This window comes from Lepus europaeus, chromosome 13 (assembly GCF_033115175.1).
Source record: "Lepus europaeus isolate LE1 chromosome 13, mLepTim1.pri, whole genome shotgun sequence".
NCBI lineage: Eukaryota > Metazoa > Chordata > Mammalia > Lagomorpha > Leporidae > Lepus > Lepus europaeus.
Window position 1 is genome coordinate 35,409,426 of NC_084839.1, and position 22,927 is coordinate 35,432,352.

The following is a 22,927-nucleotide window of genomic DNA, read 5'->3' on the forward strand; positions in this document are numbered from 1 at the left end:
GTCACGTTTTATGTTTGATAAGATAATAGAAAGGAATGCTAAGAATGACCCAATGAGGAATGGGCAATAACAGATATTCAGCAGTTAATATTAATGACTTCAGCTGGAAATAAAAATGAAGCGTTCTAATTTTAATGCAAATGTAGGCCCTTACATAGATTTTATTGGTATATAATTGAAGTACTTACCTCTGCTAAGTCTTCAAAACAGCTTCCTACTAGTGGGTGGGGACTGCCTTCATCAGTCATTTCTACAGTGTCTTCTATATGGCCCAGTAACTTTACACTAAGTTCATGTATATCTACTATACGACTAAATATATTTTCTACATCCTGTAGGGAAGGAGTAGGGGGTAAACACATCAATTCAGTTAGGCTATTGAGTAATAATAAAAAATTCTGAGCCAGTCTTTTTATAATCACAAAATTCAACATGGTAGACAGTGAGAAATTTAAATGACTTATGAAGATTACAAAAATTTTCTGTTTATAACTATAAATATCAATATTTGTCACATTAGAAGTTAAAACCAAGAAATTTTCAAAGCATTTGTTTAAAAAAAAAGGCCTATTACATGTCAATATAAATATTTAATGAAAAGTAACTATATTTTTCTAAAACAACAAAAAGGAAATATTTAGAAGAATAGCATTTCTTTTACATTTATGCAAATCTCTAATAATAAGAGACAGCAGGACTTGCATATCTATTTCTGCATTCAGTCTGCTGTTATAAATTTGTTTTGGTTTAATATATGAACAAAATATAGCTTTATACAAATATGTAGTTAGAAAAGAGGGAGGTATTTTAATAGTCTATTCAAGTATTTGTGGATATTCTTTTCTTTCTCTGTATAATTCTTCTATTGAAATATAATTCATACATCATAAAACTTATCATTATAAAATGTATTTACTATTTAATAGCTTTTAGTATATTTACAGTGTTGCATCACTACTATCAAATTCTAGAACATTTCATTACCCCCAAAAGATACCCTGTACCCATTAGCACCACTCTTCATTTCTCTTTTCTGGCAAGTACTATTCTACTTTCTGGTTATATGAATTTGCCTATAATGGACATTTCATATATAAGCAAATAATCTTCTATGGTACTATATCAACATTCAACAATTAGTAGTTTCTTACAGTTAGCTGCAATATGGACTCTGAAAATATGCTGATTTTGTACCACTATATTAAAATCCATTGGTTACTATTATTTGATTTGATTATTTTTATCAGTGATTACAATTTGTCTAATCAACTTTGAGGCATGGTTCATATACAACATTATATATACAACTTCAACATACTTTTTGGAGATTTTATACAGTTATTTACATTTGTAGCTATCACTGTAATCAAGATACAGAACACTTGTATCACCTTAAGAAGTTTCCTTCTGACCCCATCCCTGTCTAGCCTCACAACCCTCAGCAGGAGAGCAGTGCTCTGCTTTCTGTCACTGCAGAATGCTTGACAAATAGACCCTTTCTTTATGTCACTACAGAATATTAGCAAACAGAATCACATCCAGTTTTCTGTGTCTAGTTTCTTTGGTATGTTTTTAAGATGCATGTGTCAGGAGTCACTGTGCACTTATTCCCCATGTAGGATCTCTGTCTTTGATGTGTTAAACTATGAAAATCAACGGTAAAAATAGTCTTCAAACAGTACTTTATACTTTATGTGTCCGTGTGGGTGTAATCTGTTGAAATCTTTAGTATATACTAAGTTGATCTTCTGTATATAAAGATAATTAAAAATGAATCTTAATGAAGAATGGGATGGGAAAGGGAGTAGGAGATAGGATGGTTTGTGGGTGGGCGGGTGGTTATGGGGGGGGGGCGCTATAATCCAAAAGTTGTACTTTCAAAATTCCTTTTTATTAAATAAAAGTTTTCTAAAAAAAAGATGCATGTGTGTTGTTGCATGTCTAACAACTTCATTTCTTTGTATTGCTGAGTAGCAAGCCATTATGTGAACATAGCACAATTCATACAGTCATTTATCTTTCATGGACATCTGAATTGTTGCCAGTTTTTGGTGATTACAAATAAAGCTACTATCAACACTCAGGAACAAGTTTTGTGTGGACATATTTTAATTTCTCCTGGGTTAAAACCTAGAAGAATTGCTGTGCAGTAGTTTATGTGCGTTGCTCTATGAAATTTCCAAGCTACTTTCTAAAATGTTTATTCTAGTTTACATTCTAGTTTACATTCTCACAAGTAGTTGCTCCTCATCCTTTTCAACATTTGATATTCTCAGTTTTTAAAATTTTAGTCTTCCCGTGAGTGCATAGTAATATTTTATTGTGGTCTTACTGTGCATTTCTGTGATGACCAATGATATTGAGTGCCTTTAGATGTGTTTTGACCATATATGCCTCTGATTTTTGTAAGCTAAGAAATTTTGTCTCTACTCAATTTTTAAACAACTTTGTTGAAATATAATTTGCATACCATATAGTTCATCCATTTTAAGTGACTAAAATCAGTAGTTTTTAGTATATTCACAGATTTGTACAGTCATTCCCCTACCTACTCCTTATTTATGTTCACTCTTTGCCATAATTTGAGTCCTGTCCAAGATTCTGAGACAATCATTATTTCTTTATCAGTCATCTACCACTGTGTGGCTAGTTTCAGAAATTACTAGCATCTAATACTCTTAGACAACCTCATTTGCAGTCAGTATTTCTTCAAGACCAATTAGGCTGGTTTAATTATTATTATTATAAGATTAGTAAATCCCCTTAGTTTCACTGTTACTGGCTCTACTTCTGTGCTTCCAATAATACTCCTCTCATATTTCTACTATGGTAATTATCATATTGTAATAAAATTAATTTTAAGTTTATATATCTTGACTACACTTGAGGGAAGGAAATTTTTCTTTCTCATCTTCAAATTCCAATTGCTACACATGGAGCCCAACAGTACAACTGACATTGAAGAAGTGTTAGTTGAATGAATTAAATCAGTCAAATTAAACAAAAATATCTTCTACCTAAATAAGAGGGCTTCTTCCTCAGAATACATGGAAAAGTCTTTGAATTCATTTTTGCTTACAAAATAAGCCCACTTTAGATGTCTGTCTTTTAACTTCTGATGTTTAATGTCTTCAAATTCCTGTAGCACTTTGTGATGCTGAATTGTCTTATAAACTTAAGCAAGTGGCAAATTAGTAAACTATACTAATTCAAACTTGAAGTGGTCATACTAACGTAACACCTACATAAATATATATATATATATATGTATATATGTATATCTGCAATGATACTTACATTAGCTGAAAACAATTTTGAATTGGAGACAAAGGGCTCTCTAAAAACTTTTATAATTAGATTCAGTTCCCTTATATATTGTCGAATTTCTGCCATAAATGCCTTTACCAAATCATAGTAAGTTTGTTCTCCTGAGGTGGAAGGCTCTTCATCAGTTAAAGACAATATGTTTATATCTTCCACATCTTGATGAAACATATCCATCAATACCTATGTAGTGAGAGATATAAAAAGCATAACAAAATATGAATCTATAGTACAATTTAAAATTAAATGCTCTACGAGTCCTTTGGTTATTTTATTTTCTTTTTAACATAGATTTGGAAGTCAGAGTTACAGAGAGGGAGAGATAGAGATCTTCCATCCGCTGGTTCACTCCCCAGATAGCTGCAATGGCCAGCTCTGGACTAAGCTGAAGCCAGGAGCCTTTTCCACTGCTTTTCCCAGGCAATTAGCAGGGAGCTGGATCAGAAGTGAAGCAGCGAGGACACAAATCCACCCATATGGGATGTAGGCATTGTTGCAGGTGGCAGCTTTATCTGCTGTGCCACAATGCCAGCCACTGAACTTGATTCTTAAATAATAAAGAGCAGGACCGGCGCCGCGGCTCACTAGGCTAATCCTCCGCCTGCGGCACTGGCGCCCCGGGGTTGTAGTCCCGGTTGGGGCACCGGATTCTGTCCCGGTTGCTCCTCGTCCAGTCCAGCTCTCTGCTGTGGCCCGAGAAGGCAGTGGAGGATGGCCCAGGTCCTTGGGCCCTGCACCCGCATGGGAGACCAGGAGGAAGCACCTGGCTCCTGGCTTCAGATCGGTGCAGCGCGCCGGCCGCAGTGCACCAGCCGTAGCGGCCACTTGGGGGATGAATCAACGGAAAAAGGAAGACCTTTCTCTCTGTCTCTCTTTCTCACTGTCTAACTCTGCCTGTAAAAAAATATTAATAATAATAAAGAACAGAAATATAACTTTCTCTTCTGGAATATATTTGAGACCCACTCCAGTGCTTCTCTACAACAAGTATCATATACTCCTCCTTCTCCAAGTTCTCTGTCAATACCAGTCTCTATCTGCCTGCTGCCTGCCTGTCTCCTTTGCTAACTCATTACTTCTGGTTTGTTCCCAAATCCTGTCTTGAATTTCTGTGACTTGGTTTCCTCTGCTCTACAACCTTACCTCATCATTTTAATTCATGACATCACTACCTCATATTTGAAGAGGTCACAGTCCTCTAGTTGACCTCTTCTACATTTGTTGGAAGCAGATCAAAATAATCTGTTTTCTCAAAGTCAACTATTGCTACTACTCTTGCTGAAAATCATTCTTTCCCATTCTTGTGAACTTCCACAGCATCACCATTCCTATAACCCAATAAAATATTTTATCTTGTGCTTTCTGTTTGTTTTACCAATTTAAGTATTGTTTATCAACTCTGGAGTCTCGCTTTATAATTGTCTTATATCTTCTACTTGTGTGAGCATGTAGTAAGTACTCAGAAGCATTCCACTTATCTGATTCATTAAAAAGTATCAAATGTTGGGGCCAGTGCTGTGGCACAGTAAGCTAAGACTCTTCCTGAAGCACCAGCATTCCATATGGATGCCAGTTCGAGTCCTGGCTGCTCCACTTCAGATCCAGCTGCCTGTTAATGGCCTGGAAAAGCAGTAGAGGATGGCCTAAGTGTTTGAGCCTCTGCACCCACATGGGAGACTCAGAGTAAGCTCCTGGCTCTTGGTTTCAGATTGGCCCAGCTCCAGCTGTTGTAGCCATTTGGGGAATGAACAAGCAGATGAAAAGACTTCTCTCTCTGTCTCTCCCTCTCTCTGTAACTCTGCCTCTCAAATAAATAAATGAATTTAAAAAAAAAAAATAGCCAATGTTGTGATGGGTGTTTGGCACAGTGGTTAAGGCATCACTTGGGATGCCCACATCCCATATTGGAGTGCCTGCTTCAAATTCTGGCTCCACTCTCTATTGCAGCTTCCTTCTAATGCACACCCTGGGAGGCAGCAGGTGATGGCTCAAGGATTTGGGTCCCTGCCTCCTAAGTGAGACATCCAAATTGAGTTCCAGGATTTTGGCTTCAGCGTGTCCCAAACACGGCTGTTGCAGGCATTTGGAAAATGAGCCAATGTCTGTCTCTCAACCTTTCAAATAAATAAAACATAAACTTTCAAAATGATCAAATATTTTATTACCTTTTAAATAATAATTTTACAAAACAAATACTCATTTAAAAATATCAAAACATTTGAAATTCTTCAGATCAGGTGATGTGTTTACTCTCTATTAATATATTCTGAAAGAACACAAACACTAAAACAGTATCAAGTAGGTTCACATATCAGAAAGACAATTCCAAATCAATGAGTATAGTGAGAAAAATGAGACATTTAATCAGAAAATATTTCTTTTTCTTGAAAAGTCATTATAAAACGAAATATTGAAGTAATGACTAAAAAAGCTTTAGACTCAGATCTGGAGTTTAAGTTTGAAATTTCTCAGAAAATTCTGAACCAAGTTCTTTAGAGAGAACCAAGTTCTCTCTGACCTTCAGCTTCCCTTTGATAAAATATAGGTAAGATCAACGACTTTAGAGAAGTCTTATAAGGACCAACTGAAATAAACCATATAATTTGTATATGCTTACCTTTCAATGTCTGTTCTTAATATTATTTTAAAATGGTAAAAATAGTATCTAAAGAAAGCTAGGTGTTAAAATAAAATTACTGCTCAGTAATTTTTCCTTTTTTTAAATAAGATTTCTTTAATTATTTGAGAAAGAGAGAGAAAGAAAGAGAGATTCCATCTGCTGATTTACCCCCAGATGGCCACAACAGCCAGGGCTGGGCCAGGTCAAAGCCAGGAGCCAGAAGCCTCTCCTGGATCTCCCACATGGGTGGCAGGAGCCTAAATACTTGGGCCATCTTCCACCGCTTTTCCCAGGCCATTAGCAGGGAACTGAATTGGAAGTGAAGCAGCCAGGACACAAACTGGAACCCACATGGGATGTTGGTATTGTAGGCGGTGGCTTTACCCCCTACTCTACAATGCCAGCTCCCTATATTTTTCATATTCAAAAACTGTTTTCAAGTAAATCTATAACCTTGTAAATCTTTCAATCCAAATAAAATTTTAAGAAATTCATTATTAAGAGATTGTTATTGAGGCCAGCCAGCATTGTGGCACTGTGGGTTATGCTAGTGCCTGCAATGTCCACATGCTATATGAGCACCCATTCAAAGTTTCAGCTGCTCCATTTCTAATTCAGCTTCTGGGAAAGCAGCAGAAGACAACACATGTATCTGGGCCACTGCCACCCATGTGGCAAACCTGGATGGAGTTCCAGGCTCCTGACTTCAGCTTGGCCCTGCCACAGCTATGCTGCCGTATGGAGAATGAAATAATGGATGGAAAGCTCTCTTTCTCCATGTCTCCCTCTGTAAATCTGCCTCTCAAATAATTTTTTTAAAAGAGATTATCATTATAATTAATCTTAGTTGCAGCAGGATGTGAGAAAAAAACCACATGTGTTTAAATAAGTTTGTAAAAAATATTTATTTATTTGAGAGGTAGAGTTACAGAGAGAGAGAGAGAGAGAGAGAGAGAGGCAGAGACAGAGAGAGGTCTTCCATCTGCTGTTTCACCCCCCAAATGGCTACAACAGCTGGAGCTGGGATCATCTGAAGCCAGGAGCCAGGAGCTTCCTTTGGATCTCCCATCTGGGGGCAGGGACCCAAGCACTTGGGCCATCTCCCACTGTTTTTCCAGGCCATAAGCAGAGAGCTGGATCGGGAGAGGAGCTGATGGGACACGAACTAGAGCCCCTTTAGGATGTTGGCACCACAGGTGGAGGCTTAACCTATTATGCCACAGAGCCAGCCTCTGTTTAAATAAATTTTAACATTATATATCTAGGGGCCAGCACTGTGGCATAGCAGGTAAAGGCACTACCTGTGATGCTGGCATTCCATGTTAAGTGCCAGTTCAAGCCCTGGCTGCTCCACTTCTGATCCAGCTCCCTGCTAATGTGCCTGGGAAAGCAGCAGAAGATGGCTCAAATGCTTGGGCCCCTCCACCCACGTGGGAGACCCTGATGAAGCTCCTGGATCCTGCCTTTAGCCTGGCCTAGCCCTGGCTGTTGCAGACATTTAGAGAGTGAACCAGCAGACAGAAGATCTCTCTGTCTCTGTAACTGTGCCTTTTAAATAAATAAAAAAATGTATATATCTAATATCCTAATTCTATAAAATGCTATCTTAAATACTTCCTATTATTTATTGGAAATATCCCCAACACATAATACAGGATACAATTTTGTTCTGTCTGAATACTGTGCTACCATCCAACAATCTATAAACCAAAACGTAAGAGCAAAATATATAAAAGCCAGGTTTCCTACCTTATCAGCGCACATTGCCACTTTAATGTCTTGTTTTGTAATTTCATAATGCCGTATATTTCTTACATAATTCCCCACCAGCTTTAAAATGTCTGCAGAAATATATTCTAATACTGCTACTATGTAAACAGAAACCTGGTGGTCAATTTTATAACCTAGGACCTCCTGCAAAATTTAAAAAAAGAATGTTTAAAATCACATATTGTAAATTTAACACACTGATTAGAAATAGAAACATACACAACTTAGCTTCAATTTTAGTGAGTTTTGTGGTATCAACAACATTTAATTTTAAATGACTCAGCTATGAAAAATACATGTATTATATTAAAATGTAAGCTAAGAAAATGTAAGGAAAAGTTATCCCTGATCAATAAAATAACTTGAGAAGTAAAGACTACTGAACAGTCCCTAACTTAGAAAGGAAACTCAGGTTTATTGTAGGGGAACAAATGCTCTATTACTGAATTCAGAACAACTGGAAGTAACTGCAACAAAGGAGTTTTTTTCTTTTACACAGAACAAGAGCTAGTATATTATTAGAAATAAGGAGTACTGGGGCCAGTGCCGTGGCTCACTTGGTTAATCCTCCACCTGTGGCACCGACATCCCGTATGGGCGCCAGGTTCTAGTCCCAGGTGCTCCTCTTCCAGTCCAGCTCTCTGCTGTGGCCTGGGAGGGCAGTGGAAGATGGCTCAAGTGCTCGGGCCCCTGCACCCACATGGGAGACCAGGAAGAAGCACCTGGCTCCTGGCTTCGGATCAGCGCAGCACACCGGCCATAGCGGCCATTTGGGGAATGAACCAATGGAAGGAAGACCTTTCTCTCTGTCTCTCTCTCTGTCTCTAACTCTACCTGTCTAATAAAAAAGAAAAAGAAAGAAAGGAGTACCTATTACCCTTATAGGTCTATCCTTTCCAAAGGAACACACGTTCCCCAAAACCTTAGTGGCATTTTCCTGGTGTCAATGGCTGTATCTATGGGGGAAAAAAAACCTCATGATATGTCCTACTGAATAATGATGGTTACTGAGAGTATGCTGAATGTCCTTTTAGACTTCAAAGAGATGGGCTTCTATGGGGCTTACCAGTTCCTATAAGAGGATAAACTGTATTTTCTAAACAATGCAATTAAGAGGAATTTTTTTAAATAAGTTACTTCAAGTTGGGGATGGGTCACATTTACCTTTTGGGATATGTTAAAACTATTACATGTCTCATGATAAAGATGTAATATTAAGTTGAAATGATATCCACAATTAGATTATAAAATTCAAAATGTAGTATTAACACAGCATGGACATATCTTAATCTGTTAATTCTCTTTGAATTATAATTCAATGTATGCTCAATGAAAATTTTGAAGAGAGAAACATAAAGAAGTATGCAACTACTAATAATTTAGCAACTTTCTATAACTTGTACATTTCCTCAGACTAGTAAGATAAAGGCAGATACTTCTATCCTAATAACCAAATACAAAACAAAACCTCTTACAGTCTTAAACATTATCCCAGTATTTAGCCTTGGATTTTCAAAAAGATTACACAAAGCTTGATTTCTTAACACTATCATGTAGAGTCTTGCGAACCAGGCCTACAAGTTACTTGATTGCTTTCTGCCTCTGTTACCTAACTTATAAACTGAGGATCATAGTAATAACTTTGTTGAGGAGCAAAACTCAAAAAGAGACACTGTATATAAGCATTGATATGTTGCCTATATTATAGTATTACAAAATTATTTTTGTCTAAAAGTACTACTAAAATTTTAATTGTTACCATATCTTCGTTTTTGTTGTTAAAGCTAATCAATAGTTCTTTGTTAAGTAAAACAGAAACAATCTCATTGGAGTTTCCAGCCGTCGTTCTATTAGTTCAGGAGAGACTGAATTGATTAGATGACTGATTTAAATAACTAATACTGGATCATTTTGAGGGTCTTCAGGAAATTTTTGTTCAAGGATTATACATAAACCTATGGCAGCCATAGAGGCCCTTATACATACTATGAAAGTCTGAAGAATTTCTAGGGACACTTAGGTCTTACCAACAAGGAGGAGTTGTCATAAATTCTCTTTGTATATAATATATACATATATATACATGTATATATACATATATATATACATATACATATATATATATATAATAGTAACAATATAAACAAAATCCACAATAACTTTCTTGGTCTGAACCTTTCAGTTTACTTGATGATTGTTATTTTTATGAAATTACTTTCAATCATGTTGCCCAATTGATGCTTTCTTGTTATTGCAGCATCCCTCCCCACCACATGAATCCCTGGAAAACTTAGAGTAAGAGAACTTTACTCCTCAGTTGACCCTATTAACTGTAAAATATATTCTCAGTGTTGAAAATGGTGGGTTTTAGCTCACTTTTAAAAGGCAAGAAGGCAATATTTCAGCTTTACCTTTAATAAAGGATGAATTTTTTCTACTGGGAGAGATAAAGGGTTTCTTCGCTTCCTCTTTTCAATAGCCGATTGGGCATCAGCTATTGCCCACTTATCAATTGGATGAGGAAAACTTTTTTGAACACGTTCCTTGGAAAATAGGAAAATAACAACTAAGCAACAAACATGAAATAGTGCTCGTCACTTAAAATTTACTTTTAACATAAAAGAATACCAAAAGTAGAGCTTCCCATATGTGGTATAATTTAACTACATTTAAGTCAAAAGAAAACAGTAATTGTCAATGTATTAGTGTCTTAATTAGGCAATTAAGAGACTAACTATCCTTTCCATTATTTAGGGGAAAAGTCATATCATGAATTTCAACTTCACTGTGGTAAGCTAATGACAATAAGAAGGAGCCACTTTATACATTACTTTTATAAAACATTAAGGTATAAGACCTGAACTCAAGAAATATCTAATTTTAATTCTCATTCACTTTACCTTCTTTTCAATACCTATTACAAGCTCGAGCAGTATTTTGCAATTGGAATCTCTAAGAATTTTTTCCCTTTATATCAATCATGCAAAGGTACTTACACAATGATTTAAAAATCATAGAAATCAATGGTTTACATGAGTAGCAGCAATTTTAATATACTGTAGCTTATCTTCAGTTAGTCTTCCATAAGTCATTAATTTCTTTAAGAAAACAACTCAATTGAATTTATAGCACTTATTCAATGAAAATTTCCACAGAATGTAAAAGAACTAAAGGTACTGTTCATTTAAAACAAAACTCTCAAGTTTTAAAATCCACCTGCAGGATACCACAATTAGAGCCAGTAGAGGGACCGGTGCTGTGGCACAGCAGGTTAAAGCCTCTGCCTGCAGCGCCAATATCCCATGTGGGCAGCTGCTCCACTTCCCGTCCAGCTCTCTGCTATGGCCTGGGAAAGCAGTAGAAGATGGCCCAAGTCCTTCGGCCCCTGCACTCACATGGGAGACCCAGAAGAAGTTCCTGGCTTTGGATCAGGGCAGCTCCGGCCGTTATGGCTCTCTCTCCCTCACTCCCTCTCTGCCTCTACCTCTGCATCTCTGTAACTCTGCCTTTCAAATAAATAAATAAATCTTAAAAACAAAAAACAAAAAAACAAAAAACCAGTAGAGGCCGCTATTCCACAACTCCAAATGCATGTGTTTAAAACTGATTAGTATTCAATTAGCAGCATTAAAAAACACCCTAGATTAGACATCATCCCAGATTATAATCTGAACAAAAATTTGTGTCTGTAGCCATTGAAAAATAAAATTAAAAAAAAGTAAAAAGTAAAATAAAGTATCCAAGTGTTGCTGAGGGACGGGGGAGGAACACCCTGATTGTAGGACACACTAGAAGCAAATACAGAAAATGAAAATTTTAATCTTTTTAATTTTAATAAATTTTCTGTTCTACTATGTTCAAGGCTGAAATATCTATTAAATTTTAAATTGATTAATTTAATTCTTTTTTTTATTATTATTATTTTATTTATTTATTTATTTTTTGACAGGCAGAGTGGACAGTGAGAGAGAGACAGAGAGAAAGGTCTTCCTTTTGCCGTTGGTTCACCCTCCAATGGCCGCCGTAGTAGGTGCGCTGCGGCCGGCACACCGCGCTGATCCGATGGCAGGAGCCAGGTGCTTCTCCTGGTCTCCCATGGGGTGCAGGGCCCAAGCACTTGGGCCATCCTCCACTGCACTCCCTGGCCACAGCAGAGAGCTGGACTGGAAGAGGGGCAACCGGGACAGGATCGGTGCCCCGACCGGGACTAGAACCCGATGTGCCGGCGCCGCAAGGCGGAGGATTAGCCTAGTGAGCCGCGGCACCGGCCTAAAGTGATTAATTTAATTCTAATTAGTAAAATTAAAAATGTGCTGAAATAAATTGTTGTAGTTAAAAATGAAATTAAAATCTAGTTAAAAATCTACTCGCCAGGATTCTACCTTCATGCAGTAAAGGCAACACTAAGGTCCAAAACACAGGGGGAGCCTGACAGGTGGAAAGGCAGAGAAGGGGAGGGGGAGAGAGGCAGAAAGGAACATCCAAAACAAAAATTATTCTTTTAGCTAAGTCAGTTCTATAGATTTGTTAGCCCCAAAAATCACAAAAAGATTTAGGACTAACTCTACCTTAGTTTTCAGGTAAAATGTTTATACTAGTGCATTTAACTAATGATTAACTAAATAGGTCTAACTATGAGTACAACCTAACAAGGGTATGAGCCTATGGTTTTCTAACTTTTTTCTAATTTTTTTCCATAGTGACTTTTGTTTTAATTCATTTCATAATAAGAAATAAATTCTCAACATTTTACATTACATCCTTACATACCACACATTCTCAACTGAAAGCTTCAAGACACAAAACCTACCCTAATTATATGCAGCACAATGATATTTCCTACTTTTTAAATTAATTAATTTGAGAGGGAGAGAAGAAATGTCTATCTACTAACCCAAATGTCCACAATGGCCATGGAGCTAAACCTGGGAGCCAGGAACTCACCCAGGTCTACCAGGTGGGAGGCAGGAACCCAGTTACTTGCGCCACCACTGCTCCTTCCCAGGGCTTGCATTGGCAGGAAGTTGGGGCCAGGATTTGATTTCCAGTGCCAGAAATCAAATTCAAGCACTCCAATGTGGAAATGGATGTCTCACCTGGAGTCTTAACTGCTGTACCAAAAGCCCGTCCCTCTATTTTTTTAAATGTTGATTCGGCAATGTATGAAAGCACTTTTATGACTTATTTTTAAAAGTGGTATATAATAGGGATAGAGAAGCAGAAGAGGATAGTAGCTGAACTCAACCTGACAATTATAAATAGATTTGGCATATGCCTTTTAAAAAAGCAACCACCGGTGGAAGAACTACAGACAAACTGTATATAGGCAGAGGTCAAGGTAAAATAAAAAGAAAATAGAACAGCAATTCCTATCCATATCCATTTTATCCATTTCATTACGAGTTAGTTATTTTGAGAAAGGAACATAAAATCTGAAATGATAAAAGGAATGGCAAATGATAATGAAGAACAGGATATTTACTTATTTATTTGAAAGGCTTACCAGGCACATTAGCAGGAAGCTGGATCAGAAATGCAGAGTAACCAAGACTCAAACTAGGCATACCAAATAGGATGTGGGTGTCTAAAGCAGCAGTGTAACCTGCTGCGCCACAGTGCTTGCCCCCAAAATGTCTGAAGCTTATTAATGGAATTCATTTATCAAATATATACTTGAGATAATGCTAAGGGTAGAGTGTATGAAAAAGATTAGTAGCATCAAAATGGTGCCTTGAATGTGGAAAGGTCAAAGTGAAAGAATTATTTTATCTCTTGAAGTGATGTTTAATTATAATTTTATAGTAAAATAAAATTTGTTACAAACATTTTACATATTTTTAAAGAAGTCCAATAAAAAATGATCAACAAAAGTTTCAGAAATTAGAATACTATTACCCTGCCATTTTCAAGATAATTAATTTAATTTGTTTTAAATGAGAAATTTCATCTTAGTATGTAGTACTGTTGGAAAAATTAACAAAATATAGAGATAAGTTTCAAATTCAGTTCTGCTTCTTATTATCAGCAGAATCCTGTCTTTTCTTTTATACAATAAAGAGATTCCAGCAAATGGCCTTGAAAACACTCTATTATCTATGAAAATTCCTATACATGCACTTCAGTACAAAAATTCAAACATTCAAGTATATTTTGTAATACTAAACATACCAACAAGGGCTTAAAATGTATGGGAGGTTTTTTTTTTTTTTTTTGTCAAGAAAGGAATTCCTCAGGAAACCTAAGGGTTAGTGGAAAACATAGTAGACCTACAAGACCTCTTTAGGATACCAAGGAAAAAGCTTTAAAAAATGAATGAATGAGGGCCAGCACTGTGGCATAGTAGGCTAAGTCTCTGCCTGCAGCACCAGCATCCCATTTGGGCACAGGTTTCAGTCCCGACTGCTCTTCTTCCAATTCAGCTCAGTGCTAATGGCCTAGGAAAGCAGCAGCAGATGTTTCAAGTTCTTGGGCCCCTGCACCCACATGGGAGATCTGGAAGAAGCTCCTAGCTCCTGGCTTCAGATTGGCCTAGCTCCACCATTGCGGCCATTTGGGGGAGTGAACCAGCGGATGGAAGGCCTCTCTCTGTGTCTCTCCCTCTCTCTGTCTGTAACTCTACCTCTCAAATAAATAAATAAAATCTTTAACAAAGTGAATGAATGAACAATAAAGGAGACTTTTTAAATTTGAGGATGAGAAGGCTCATGACAAAAAAAGTCTAAGATAAAGGAGTCTCAGGAAAGCATAAGATAAATGAGGAGAAGCAAAATGTATCACGGTCCTAAGAAACCAAAGCTGGCTAAATAGAGAACTTACAGGTTAGGGAGGGATACGGGAAAGTCAAGGTGGCCAGAGAGAAATAAAGAACAGTGCAATCACGAATAGACAGAGGAAATTTTAAAATACACATTACCAGGGACATATCCAAAAAAGAAAAAGACCACTACTAGTATTCACCTCTTTACAGAAACTTATACTCACTATAATAGAGGGAGAAATAAACCAGACTGGAGTAATTTTCATACAGTATCTTCTCACATTTGAATTAATTTGGATCAACAGGGCCAAATAATATATATACTTCTTTGTGCATGCTCATAGCATTTATATATAGACTTTCTTATTCATCCAGAATACTAGCTGACAGACAGTAAATGCTCATGTATTAATGACATGTATTAATGAATATTTTCTGCAGGGCCAGTGCTGTGGCATGGTGCAGTGCTGGCATCCCATATGGGCACCAGTTCGAGTCCCCGCTGCTCCATTTCGAATCCAGCTCTCTGCTGTGGCCTGAGAAAGCAGTAGAGGATGGTCCAAGTTCTTGGGCCCCTGTACCTGCGTGGGAGACCCGGGGGAAGATCCTGGCTCCTGGCTTCAGATTGGCACAATTCCAGCCTTTGTGGCCAGTTGGGGAGTGAACCAGCAGATGGAAGACCCCCCCCCCCTTCTCTCTCTCTCTCTCTGCTTCTTCTCTCCATTTAACTCTGACTTTCAAATAAATAAATTGAATCTTTTAAAAAAATATTGTCTACATCAATAAAACAAACTCCCATCGATTTGGACCATGATAGTTCAAAGAGCTAGAGGCAGAGAGAGAGAGAGAAGTATTCCATCTACTGATTCACTCCCCAAATGGCCGCAATGGCCAGAGCTTGGCCGATCCAAAGCCAGGAGCCAGGAGCCTGGAGCTTCTCCCAGGTCACCCACGAGGGTGCAGGGACCCAAGGACTTTGAGCCATCTTCTACTGCCTTCCCAGGCCATAGCAGAGAGCTGGATCGGAAGCGGAACAGCCGGGTCTCGAACCTGCATTCATATGGGATGCCAGAGCTTCAGATCAGGGCGTTAACCCACTGTGCCACAGCACTGGCCCCTCTCCACTTTCAAGAGAAGTCCTGCTCCTGCCTTCAACTTTACTGTCTGTATTAAGGACACCTAAAACACCACTGGCATTTAATTCCCTAAACACTCACATCAGGAATCTTCACCTCTAGTCTAGCCACCACCACAAGGCTCCATCTTGCTTTGTAGTATGTAATGAATGAAACCTTAAATTCAAACAACTCTTTTTAAAGATCCCAATCTATTCTATTTTTCTCACTGAGATAGTCTAGTATTATCAGTTCTATGACCTTACTAAGAAATTCAATACCCTGTTCCCTCTCTTTTTCCAATCTATCTGCCTTCTCCTACTTGGCAGGATAGCTTAGCAGAATGCATACTCAAAACTCTGGACTCTCCGGATTAAACTCTGGACTTCACTATTTATTTGCTGTGAACTTGGGCAAGTTATTCAATCTCTCAGTGCTTCAGTTTCCACATTCATTCATTCAATATAGATTTCTCGAGTGGCTTCTCTGCCAGACATTATTATTTCAAGGTGCTGAGGATTCAGCAGTGAGTAAGGAAAAAAATCCCAGGAGCTCATATTCTAGCTAGGGGAAAATAAGTGCCATCTTTGTGGTGTTATTATGAAGTTTAAATAAAATATAAAGCATGAAAGTGTTTAGAGTACTGCATAATTCTATATAGCAAGCACTTAAATGTAAAACATTTCACTTTTTTCCTTATCTGATTTAGATTCTCTAATGCCCTTCTCAGTAGACACTCTCATTAAATATGCCCACTTGTCAATCCTTCTACCCTCAGGGGAGTAGGCAGGGCCTGGGTAGGGATTACCTAGTAGCCACAGTGTGCCATAAATATATTGTTATGTTCTATGAATGCTGTGCCCTGAAAAGGTTCCACAGCACGGCTATTACCAATTTTCATATTCCTTTGCCCTACTGTTCTGCCACTGTATATCCTTCTTCCTAAGTTTTGAGATGTTTTCCTCTTTCAATTGGTGGGAATAAATTCACTTGCCACCTAAAACACATATAACAATTGAAAAACATTCCTGGAAATGTTACTGGAATGCTAGCTGATATTTACAAATAAACATTTGAATATATACTATTATTAAAGGTGTTATCAAGCTAGCCATAATAAGCTGTTCATTTTAGCATAAAAGCAAAATATGGAACAGTTTAATAGCTGAAATATACAAAAATTATCATATATTCAATATGGAGAAAAACAGTCTTCATTTTCTTATATACCATATAGTCATATATTTTTTGCAGAATTGAAGAGCAAACTCTTTTTTCCTTTGGCTACATTACCACAAACACATAGGTTTGATACACACACACACATTTATACACACAAAAACTAAACACAAGTAAAAAGTTATCATACCTCTACATCTGAAGCACTTCGGGGCTGAGCTTGACATAGCATATTTAATAACTGCAAAATTAATTCTTCAACATATTGAAGAGCATCATCATTGGACTCAAGAGTAGGATGAACTTGTCCCTGGACCTATAAACAAAAAGCAAGGTAATTAAAATGTGGGCTTGTTTAACCTAATTAAACAAACATTTTTTTAAAAATAGGTATTTATAACCAAGGACATAAAATGAGCTGCAAATACAGTCTAGACTGAACTATAACTCCTCAGAGAAGAAACTGAGCCCAAGAAGGCTTTAATCAATTGGCAAAGCACTTTTGACCATATTCAGTACAGCAAGGACCAACCTGATTATAATTTAGCTATTTAATAAATTGCTCCATTCTACTTATTAGATGACTAATCAGCAGGCAGTTAAAGTATCAAGAATTTGGACTAGACTCCAGAATTTGTGATCTTCAATTCAGTGCTTTCCATTCAACACACCATCACACTCTAATATGAGTAGCTATCTAACCTCATAAACTTATTTTCTCTTCAATATACTACATGATTAAATCACCATCAATTAAAAAAAAAGAAAAAAAAAACAAAAACAAAAAACTGGCACTAGATAAAAGTTCTACTTTTACACACTGAATTACATGTCTCCAGGGGCTTAAACCATCTTCTCAGATATCCTTTATGTTCATGATTAACTTACCTTCATTCATTGGTGAATCTTAATACCACATGGTGGGTTGTTTCTATCTAGCTTTCAGGCAAGTTCCCTTTTTTTAAAAAAAAAAAAAAAAAAAAAAGGATTTATTGATTTATTTGAAAGGCAGAGTTACAGGCAGAGGCAGAAAGAGCAAGAGAGATCTTCCAGGCCGGTGCCGCGGCTCACTAGGCTAATCCTCCGCCTTGCGGCGCCGGCACACCGGGTTCTAGTCCCGGTCGGGGCACCGATCCTGTCCCGGTTGCCCCTCTTCCAGGCCAGCTCTCTGCTGTGGCCAGGGAGTGCAGTGGAGGATGGCCCAAGTGCTTGGGCCCTGCACCCCAAGGGAGACCAGGAGAAGCACCTGGCTCCTGCCATCGGATCAGCGCGGTGTGCCGGCCGCAGCGTGCCTACCGCGGCGGCCATTGGAGGGTGAACCAACGGCAAAAGGAAGACCTTTCTCTCTGTCTGTCTCTCTCTCACTGTCCACTCTGCCTGTCAAAAAAAAAAAAAAAAAGAGATCTTCCATCAGCTGGTTCACTCCCCAGATGGCCTCAACAGCTAGGCCAATACGAAACCAGGAGCTTCTTATGAGTCTCCCACGCAGGTGTGGTGGCCAAGCACTTGGGCTTTCTTTCACTGCTTTCCCAGGCCATAGCAGGAAGCTGGATTGGAAGTGGAGTAGCCGTTACTTGAACCAGCACCTATATGGAATGCTGGCACTGCAGGTGGCGGCTTTACCCACTATGCCACAGCGCCAGGCCCAAGTTCCTTTCATTTTTGAAACTCTTTCCTTAATATTGCTGACACAATCTATTCTAGTTCTCTGATTTCTTTGCTCTCTTATCTTGCAGAGTTCTTATATTTTCCTCCACTCTGCAAATGTAGCTTCCATCCTTGTCTACTCTCTCCATCTATATCTGCTTTTTTTTTTTTTGAGATTTATTTTATCTATTTGAAAAGCAGAGAGAGAAAGAGAAGGAGGAAGATAAAGAGAGAGAGAGAGAGAGAGAGAGAGAGAGAGAGAGAGAGAGAGAGAATATCTTCCATCTGCTTGTTCATTCCCCAAATGGCCACAAAGGCCAGGGCTGGACTAGTCCAAAGCCAGGAGCTTTATTCAAGTCTCCCATGTGGGTGCAGGGGCCCAGGCACTTGGGCTATCTTCCACTGCTTTCCCAGGCACATTAGAAGATGGGGAGCTGGATCGGAAGTGGAGCAGCCGGGTTTTGAGCCAGCACCACATGGGATGCCAGCGTTGCAGATGGTAGCTTAACCTGTTATGCCACAATGGCAGTCCCATCTCCTTCTACCCTTTCCCACAAGTAATCTCCTTCGTTTCCACATTTTGAACCTCACTTGTGTCTGTTTCTCCCTGTATCTGTGTAACACTGACTTTCCCTCTATCTCTGTAACTCTTTCAAAATAAATGAATTTTTTCTTAAAACTATATCACATGTGGAAAATACTTTTTTTCAAATGAACATAACTATTTTAGAAAAACAGTGTATACAACCCTTGGTTTCACTAAGATACAGTCCTGGAAAATGTAACTATAACTGAGGACTAAAGACTAGTCCAAGACCCCCACATCACATAAACACATATTTATAGAACTATCAACTTTTAGATTAAAGAGATCTCAGAGGTCATGTAACTCAGTCCCTATATTTAGCACAGAGAAAAACAAGGTACTCATAATCCTTTTGTTACTAACTAGTAATACTGTAGGTATTGAACCTGGACCTCCTTGTGTCTAAATCAAACCTCTTTCCACTAAACCCCTGGGAGAATCTGGGAACTATTCTAGTAGACATATAAAAGTAGAGAGTGAGCGCCCATGAACTATATCTATTTTTATAGTGGACTTCTATATAAAACTTGACTTGAAGTATGTTTGCATACTTCAATAAACATCAGCATGTCATAAATGGAAATACAGTAATATAGTCCTATAAATCTTTATAATATGAAAAGGCACACTGATTATACAAAGGATCCCAGTGGTTATGAATTATATTAAATTATAAATATACTAATAATGTATATTAAAGTAAAAATATCTAATCAATAACAATTCAAATTACTTTTTAAAAATATAAGAGCCCTTTTAAGCGGTAGTTTAAGTAACATTTTAGAAAGTGTTCCGGTGGCTGCCTTGAGGCGGGGCCAGTTAAGTCACTGCTTACAATGCAGGCATCCCATATGGGAGTGCCAGTATGAGTCCCAGCTGTTCCACTTCTGATCCAGCCCCATGCTAATATGCGTGGAAAAGCAGCAGAGGATGGTTCAGCTACTTGGGTTCCTGTCATCCATGTTGGAGACCTGGATAGAGTTCAGGCTCCTGGCATCAGCCTGGCTCAGACTTGGCCATTTGGGAAGTGGTCCAGCTGATGGAAGAGCACTCTCTCTCTCTCTGTCTCTGCCTTTAAAAAAAAAGAAAGAAGAGGCTGATGCCGAGGTTCAATAGGCTAATCCTCTGCCTGTGGCGCCGGCACACCGGGTTCTAGTCTCGGTCGGGGCACCGGATTCTGTCCCGGTTGCTTCTCTTCCAGTCCAGCTCTCTGCTGTGGCCCGGGAGGGCAGTGGAGGATGGCCCAAGTGCTTGGGCCCTGCACCCGCATGGGAGACCAGGAGGAAGCACCTGGCTCCTGGCTTTGGGATCAGCGTGGTACGCTGGCTGCAGCAGCCATTGGAGGGTGAACCAATGGTAAAGGAAGGCCTTTCTCCCTGTCTCTCTCTCTCACTGTCCACTCTGTCAAAAAAATAAATAAATAAATAAATAAATAAATAAAAATAAAAAGAAGAAAATGTAAAGTGATCAAATTCAGCTTTTAATTTTTTTAAAGAAACCCATATAAAAATTTAATTTGTTCACTAATACTCCTCTAGCTGTTTGTTCTTCAGTTGACACTTTATGCTGAAACATTGCATTCCCATTCACTCTGTGGTCCATACCTGACATTCATCATCTCACCCTTTTACCTACCTGTTGGGACTTTCAAAACTCAGATTTCAGGGTGGGCATCTGGCCTAGCAGTTAACATGCCCACATCCCCTACCATAGTGCCTGGGTTCAATACCCAACTCCAGCTACTGACTCCAACGTTCTGCTACTGCAGTCCATGGAAGACAGCTGTGATGATTCAAGTAATGGGTTCCTGCCACCCTTGTGAGAGACCTGGACTGAGTCCCAGGCTCCCAGCTCCCAGTCTTCAGCCCCACTCACTCCTAGATCAATCACGGGAAGGAACCAGCAGATAGGAGATCCTTCTCTTAAATAAATAATAAATAAAAACCCAAATTTCATCCCATTTGGGAAGATGTCCTTGCTTCTATTTAATTCACTTAACCAATCTTAAATGTATTTAATGCCAAGCTCTTAGTGCTGGACATACAAGGATGAATCAAATACAGTCCCTGTTTGTATGGGCCTTATATGCTATGCTCTGTGCTAATCCCTATACTCAGTACCACATTTTGTTATTGAGTTTATAATACTGAATTATAATTCATGTTTCCTTGTCCACTTGCTCTAATGGACAATGACGTTCCAACTGGGCAGGGTTTTATCTCTTAAATTGTAAAGGATCATCTTCTCCTTGCTTTCACTCCAGCCCTGACAATCAGGGAATACTCAGAGCCTCCATGTTGTAGAGGTAAGAGGCATAAAACATTTCTTTTTCAGAATTAAGATTTAACAAGATAGCAATGAGGGATAGTTTTTGTGTTGGTTTCAGGAGAACAAAACCCTTAAAGCAGAAACTATTCAATATACAAAGGCAGTTATTACTGTAGATGCTTACAATTTGGAGTAAAATAAACATATATATATAGCAGTTAAATGCAATAGTTAAAAATAACAACTTAATACTGCTTATAATTCTAGCACACATAATTCAAATGTTAAGTCTGGCATTTTTTTTTTTTTTTTTTGACAGGTAGACAGTGAGAGAGACAGAGAGAAAGGTCTTCCTTCCGTTGGTTCATTCTCCAAATGACCGCTCCAGCCAGCACTGCGCCGATCCGAAGCCAGGAGCCAGGTGCTTCTTCCTGGTCTCCTATGCAGGTGCAGGGGCCCAGGCACCTGGGCCATTCTCCACTGCCCTCCCGGGCCACAGCAGAGAGCTGGACTGGAAGAGGAGCAGCCGGGACTAGAACCCAGCACCCATATGGGATACCGGCGCCGCAGGTGGAGGATTAACCAAGTGAGCCACGGCACCAGCCCAAGTCTGCATTCTTTATGGTAAACAAATTTCTAGAAATTTCAAGTTTAAACTGTTTTATTTATTGATGGTTACTAAATGACAAATAAAATCTATTATGTAAATAAATCAAAAAAAGAATTAAGGGGCTGGCCCTGTGGCATAGCAGGTAGAGCAACCACCTGCAGTGCCGGCATCCCATATGGGCATCGGTTCGAGTCCCAGCTGCTCCACTTCAATCCAGTTCTCTGCTATGGCCTGGGAAAGCAATGGAAGATGGCCCAAGTCTTTGGGCCCCTGCATTGGGAGATCTGGAAGAAGCTTCTGGCTCCTGGCCCAGCTCCAGCCACTGCAGCCGTGGGGGAATGAACCAGTAGATGGAAGATATCTCTCTCTCTCTCTCTCTGCTTCTGAGTAACTCTGCCTTTCAAATAAGTAAATAAATCTTTTTTTAAAAAATAATTGAGTTGATAATTAGTTTTTTTAAACAGAAAATAATGTATGATGTTAACTGTTATACTAATTTTCTGAACATTAACCGTTATCATACCTTACAGCTATCAAAATTAGGATCAAAAAGTTCATTCCTATAAAAGACAAATTGTTTAATTTCCTTAAAAACAAAAACAAAACCTCCAAAATCTCTGCCTGAAAAACAAAGGCAATGTCCATGCTTAAAAAGCTGGTACCAATTTCTAAAAATACACAGACTGCTCTCTATTCTTTCAAGGAAGAGTCTGCTAAGACACTTCTTTAAAGAGCAGACAGAAGTAGTATTGTATTTCACATACAGATGAAATAGAAACACATCTATGAGATAGTGTTACAGCCAAAGTATTGCATTCCATCATAAATGGTACTCAAAGACCTTTAATAGCTCAAAGGACAGACTGCTCAAGCCTGTGCAGAACAGGTTTCCCTGCTAAATCTGTGACAGCCATCAGAAGTCACATCTACTGAGGTTGTGTGAAACTGGGTTTAAAAGTAGACGCGGGTTTTTCCTTATGTGTAGTCTTCAAAAACATTATACCCTATACTTGTGTTTATTGACATAAAAAAAATTCAAATACCTCCTTAA

At 38.5% G+C, this 22,927-nt stretch overlaps 1 protein-coding gene across 2 annotated transcripts in view; it reads right to left on the reverse strand.

The window, feature by feature from the left end:
• The window catches only part of SOS1 (SOS Ras/Rac guanine nucleotide exchange factor 1), a 126,072-nt gene that overhangs the window by 66,961 nt on the left and 36,184 nt on the right, over nucleotides 1–22,927 (reverse strand). For both annotated transcript variants that reach the window (XM_062209308.1, XM_062209307.1), the window contains exons 2-6: nucleotides 16,956–17,081; nucleotides 10,126–10,257; nucleotides 7,694–7,858; nucleotides 3,298–3,507; nucleotides 189–332 (exon numbers count right to left, since the gene is read on the reverse strand). In XM_062209308.1, coding sequence (XP_062065292.1) covers nucleotides 189–332; nucleotides 3,298–3,507; nucleotides 7,694–7,858; nucleotides 10,126–10,257; nucleotides 16,956–17,081 — 777 coding nt within the window. The remainder of the gene's footprint in view (nucleotides 1–188; nucleotides 333–3,297; nucleotides 3,508–7,693; nucleotides 7,859–10,125; nucleotides 10,258–16,955; nucleotides 17,082–22,927) is intronic.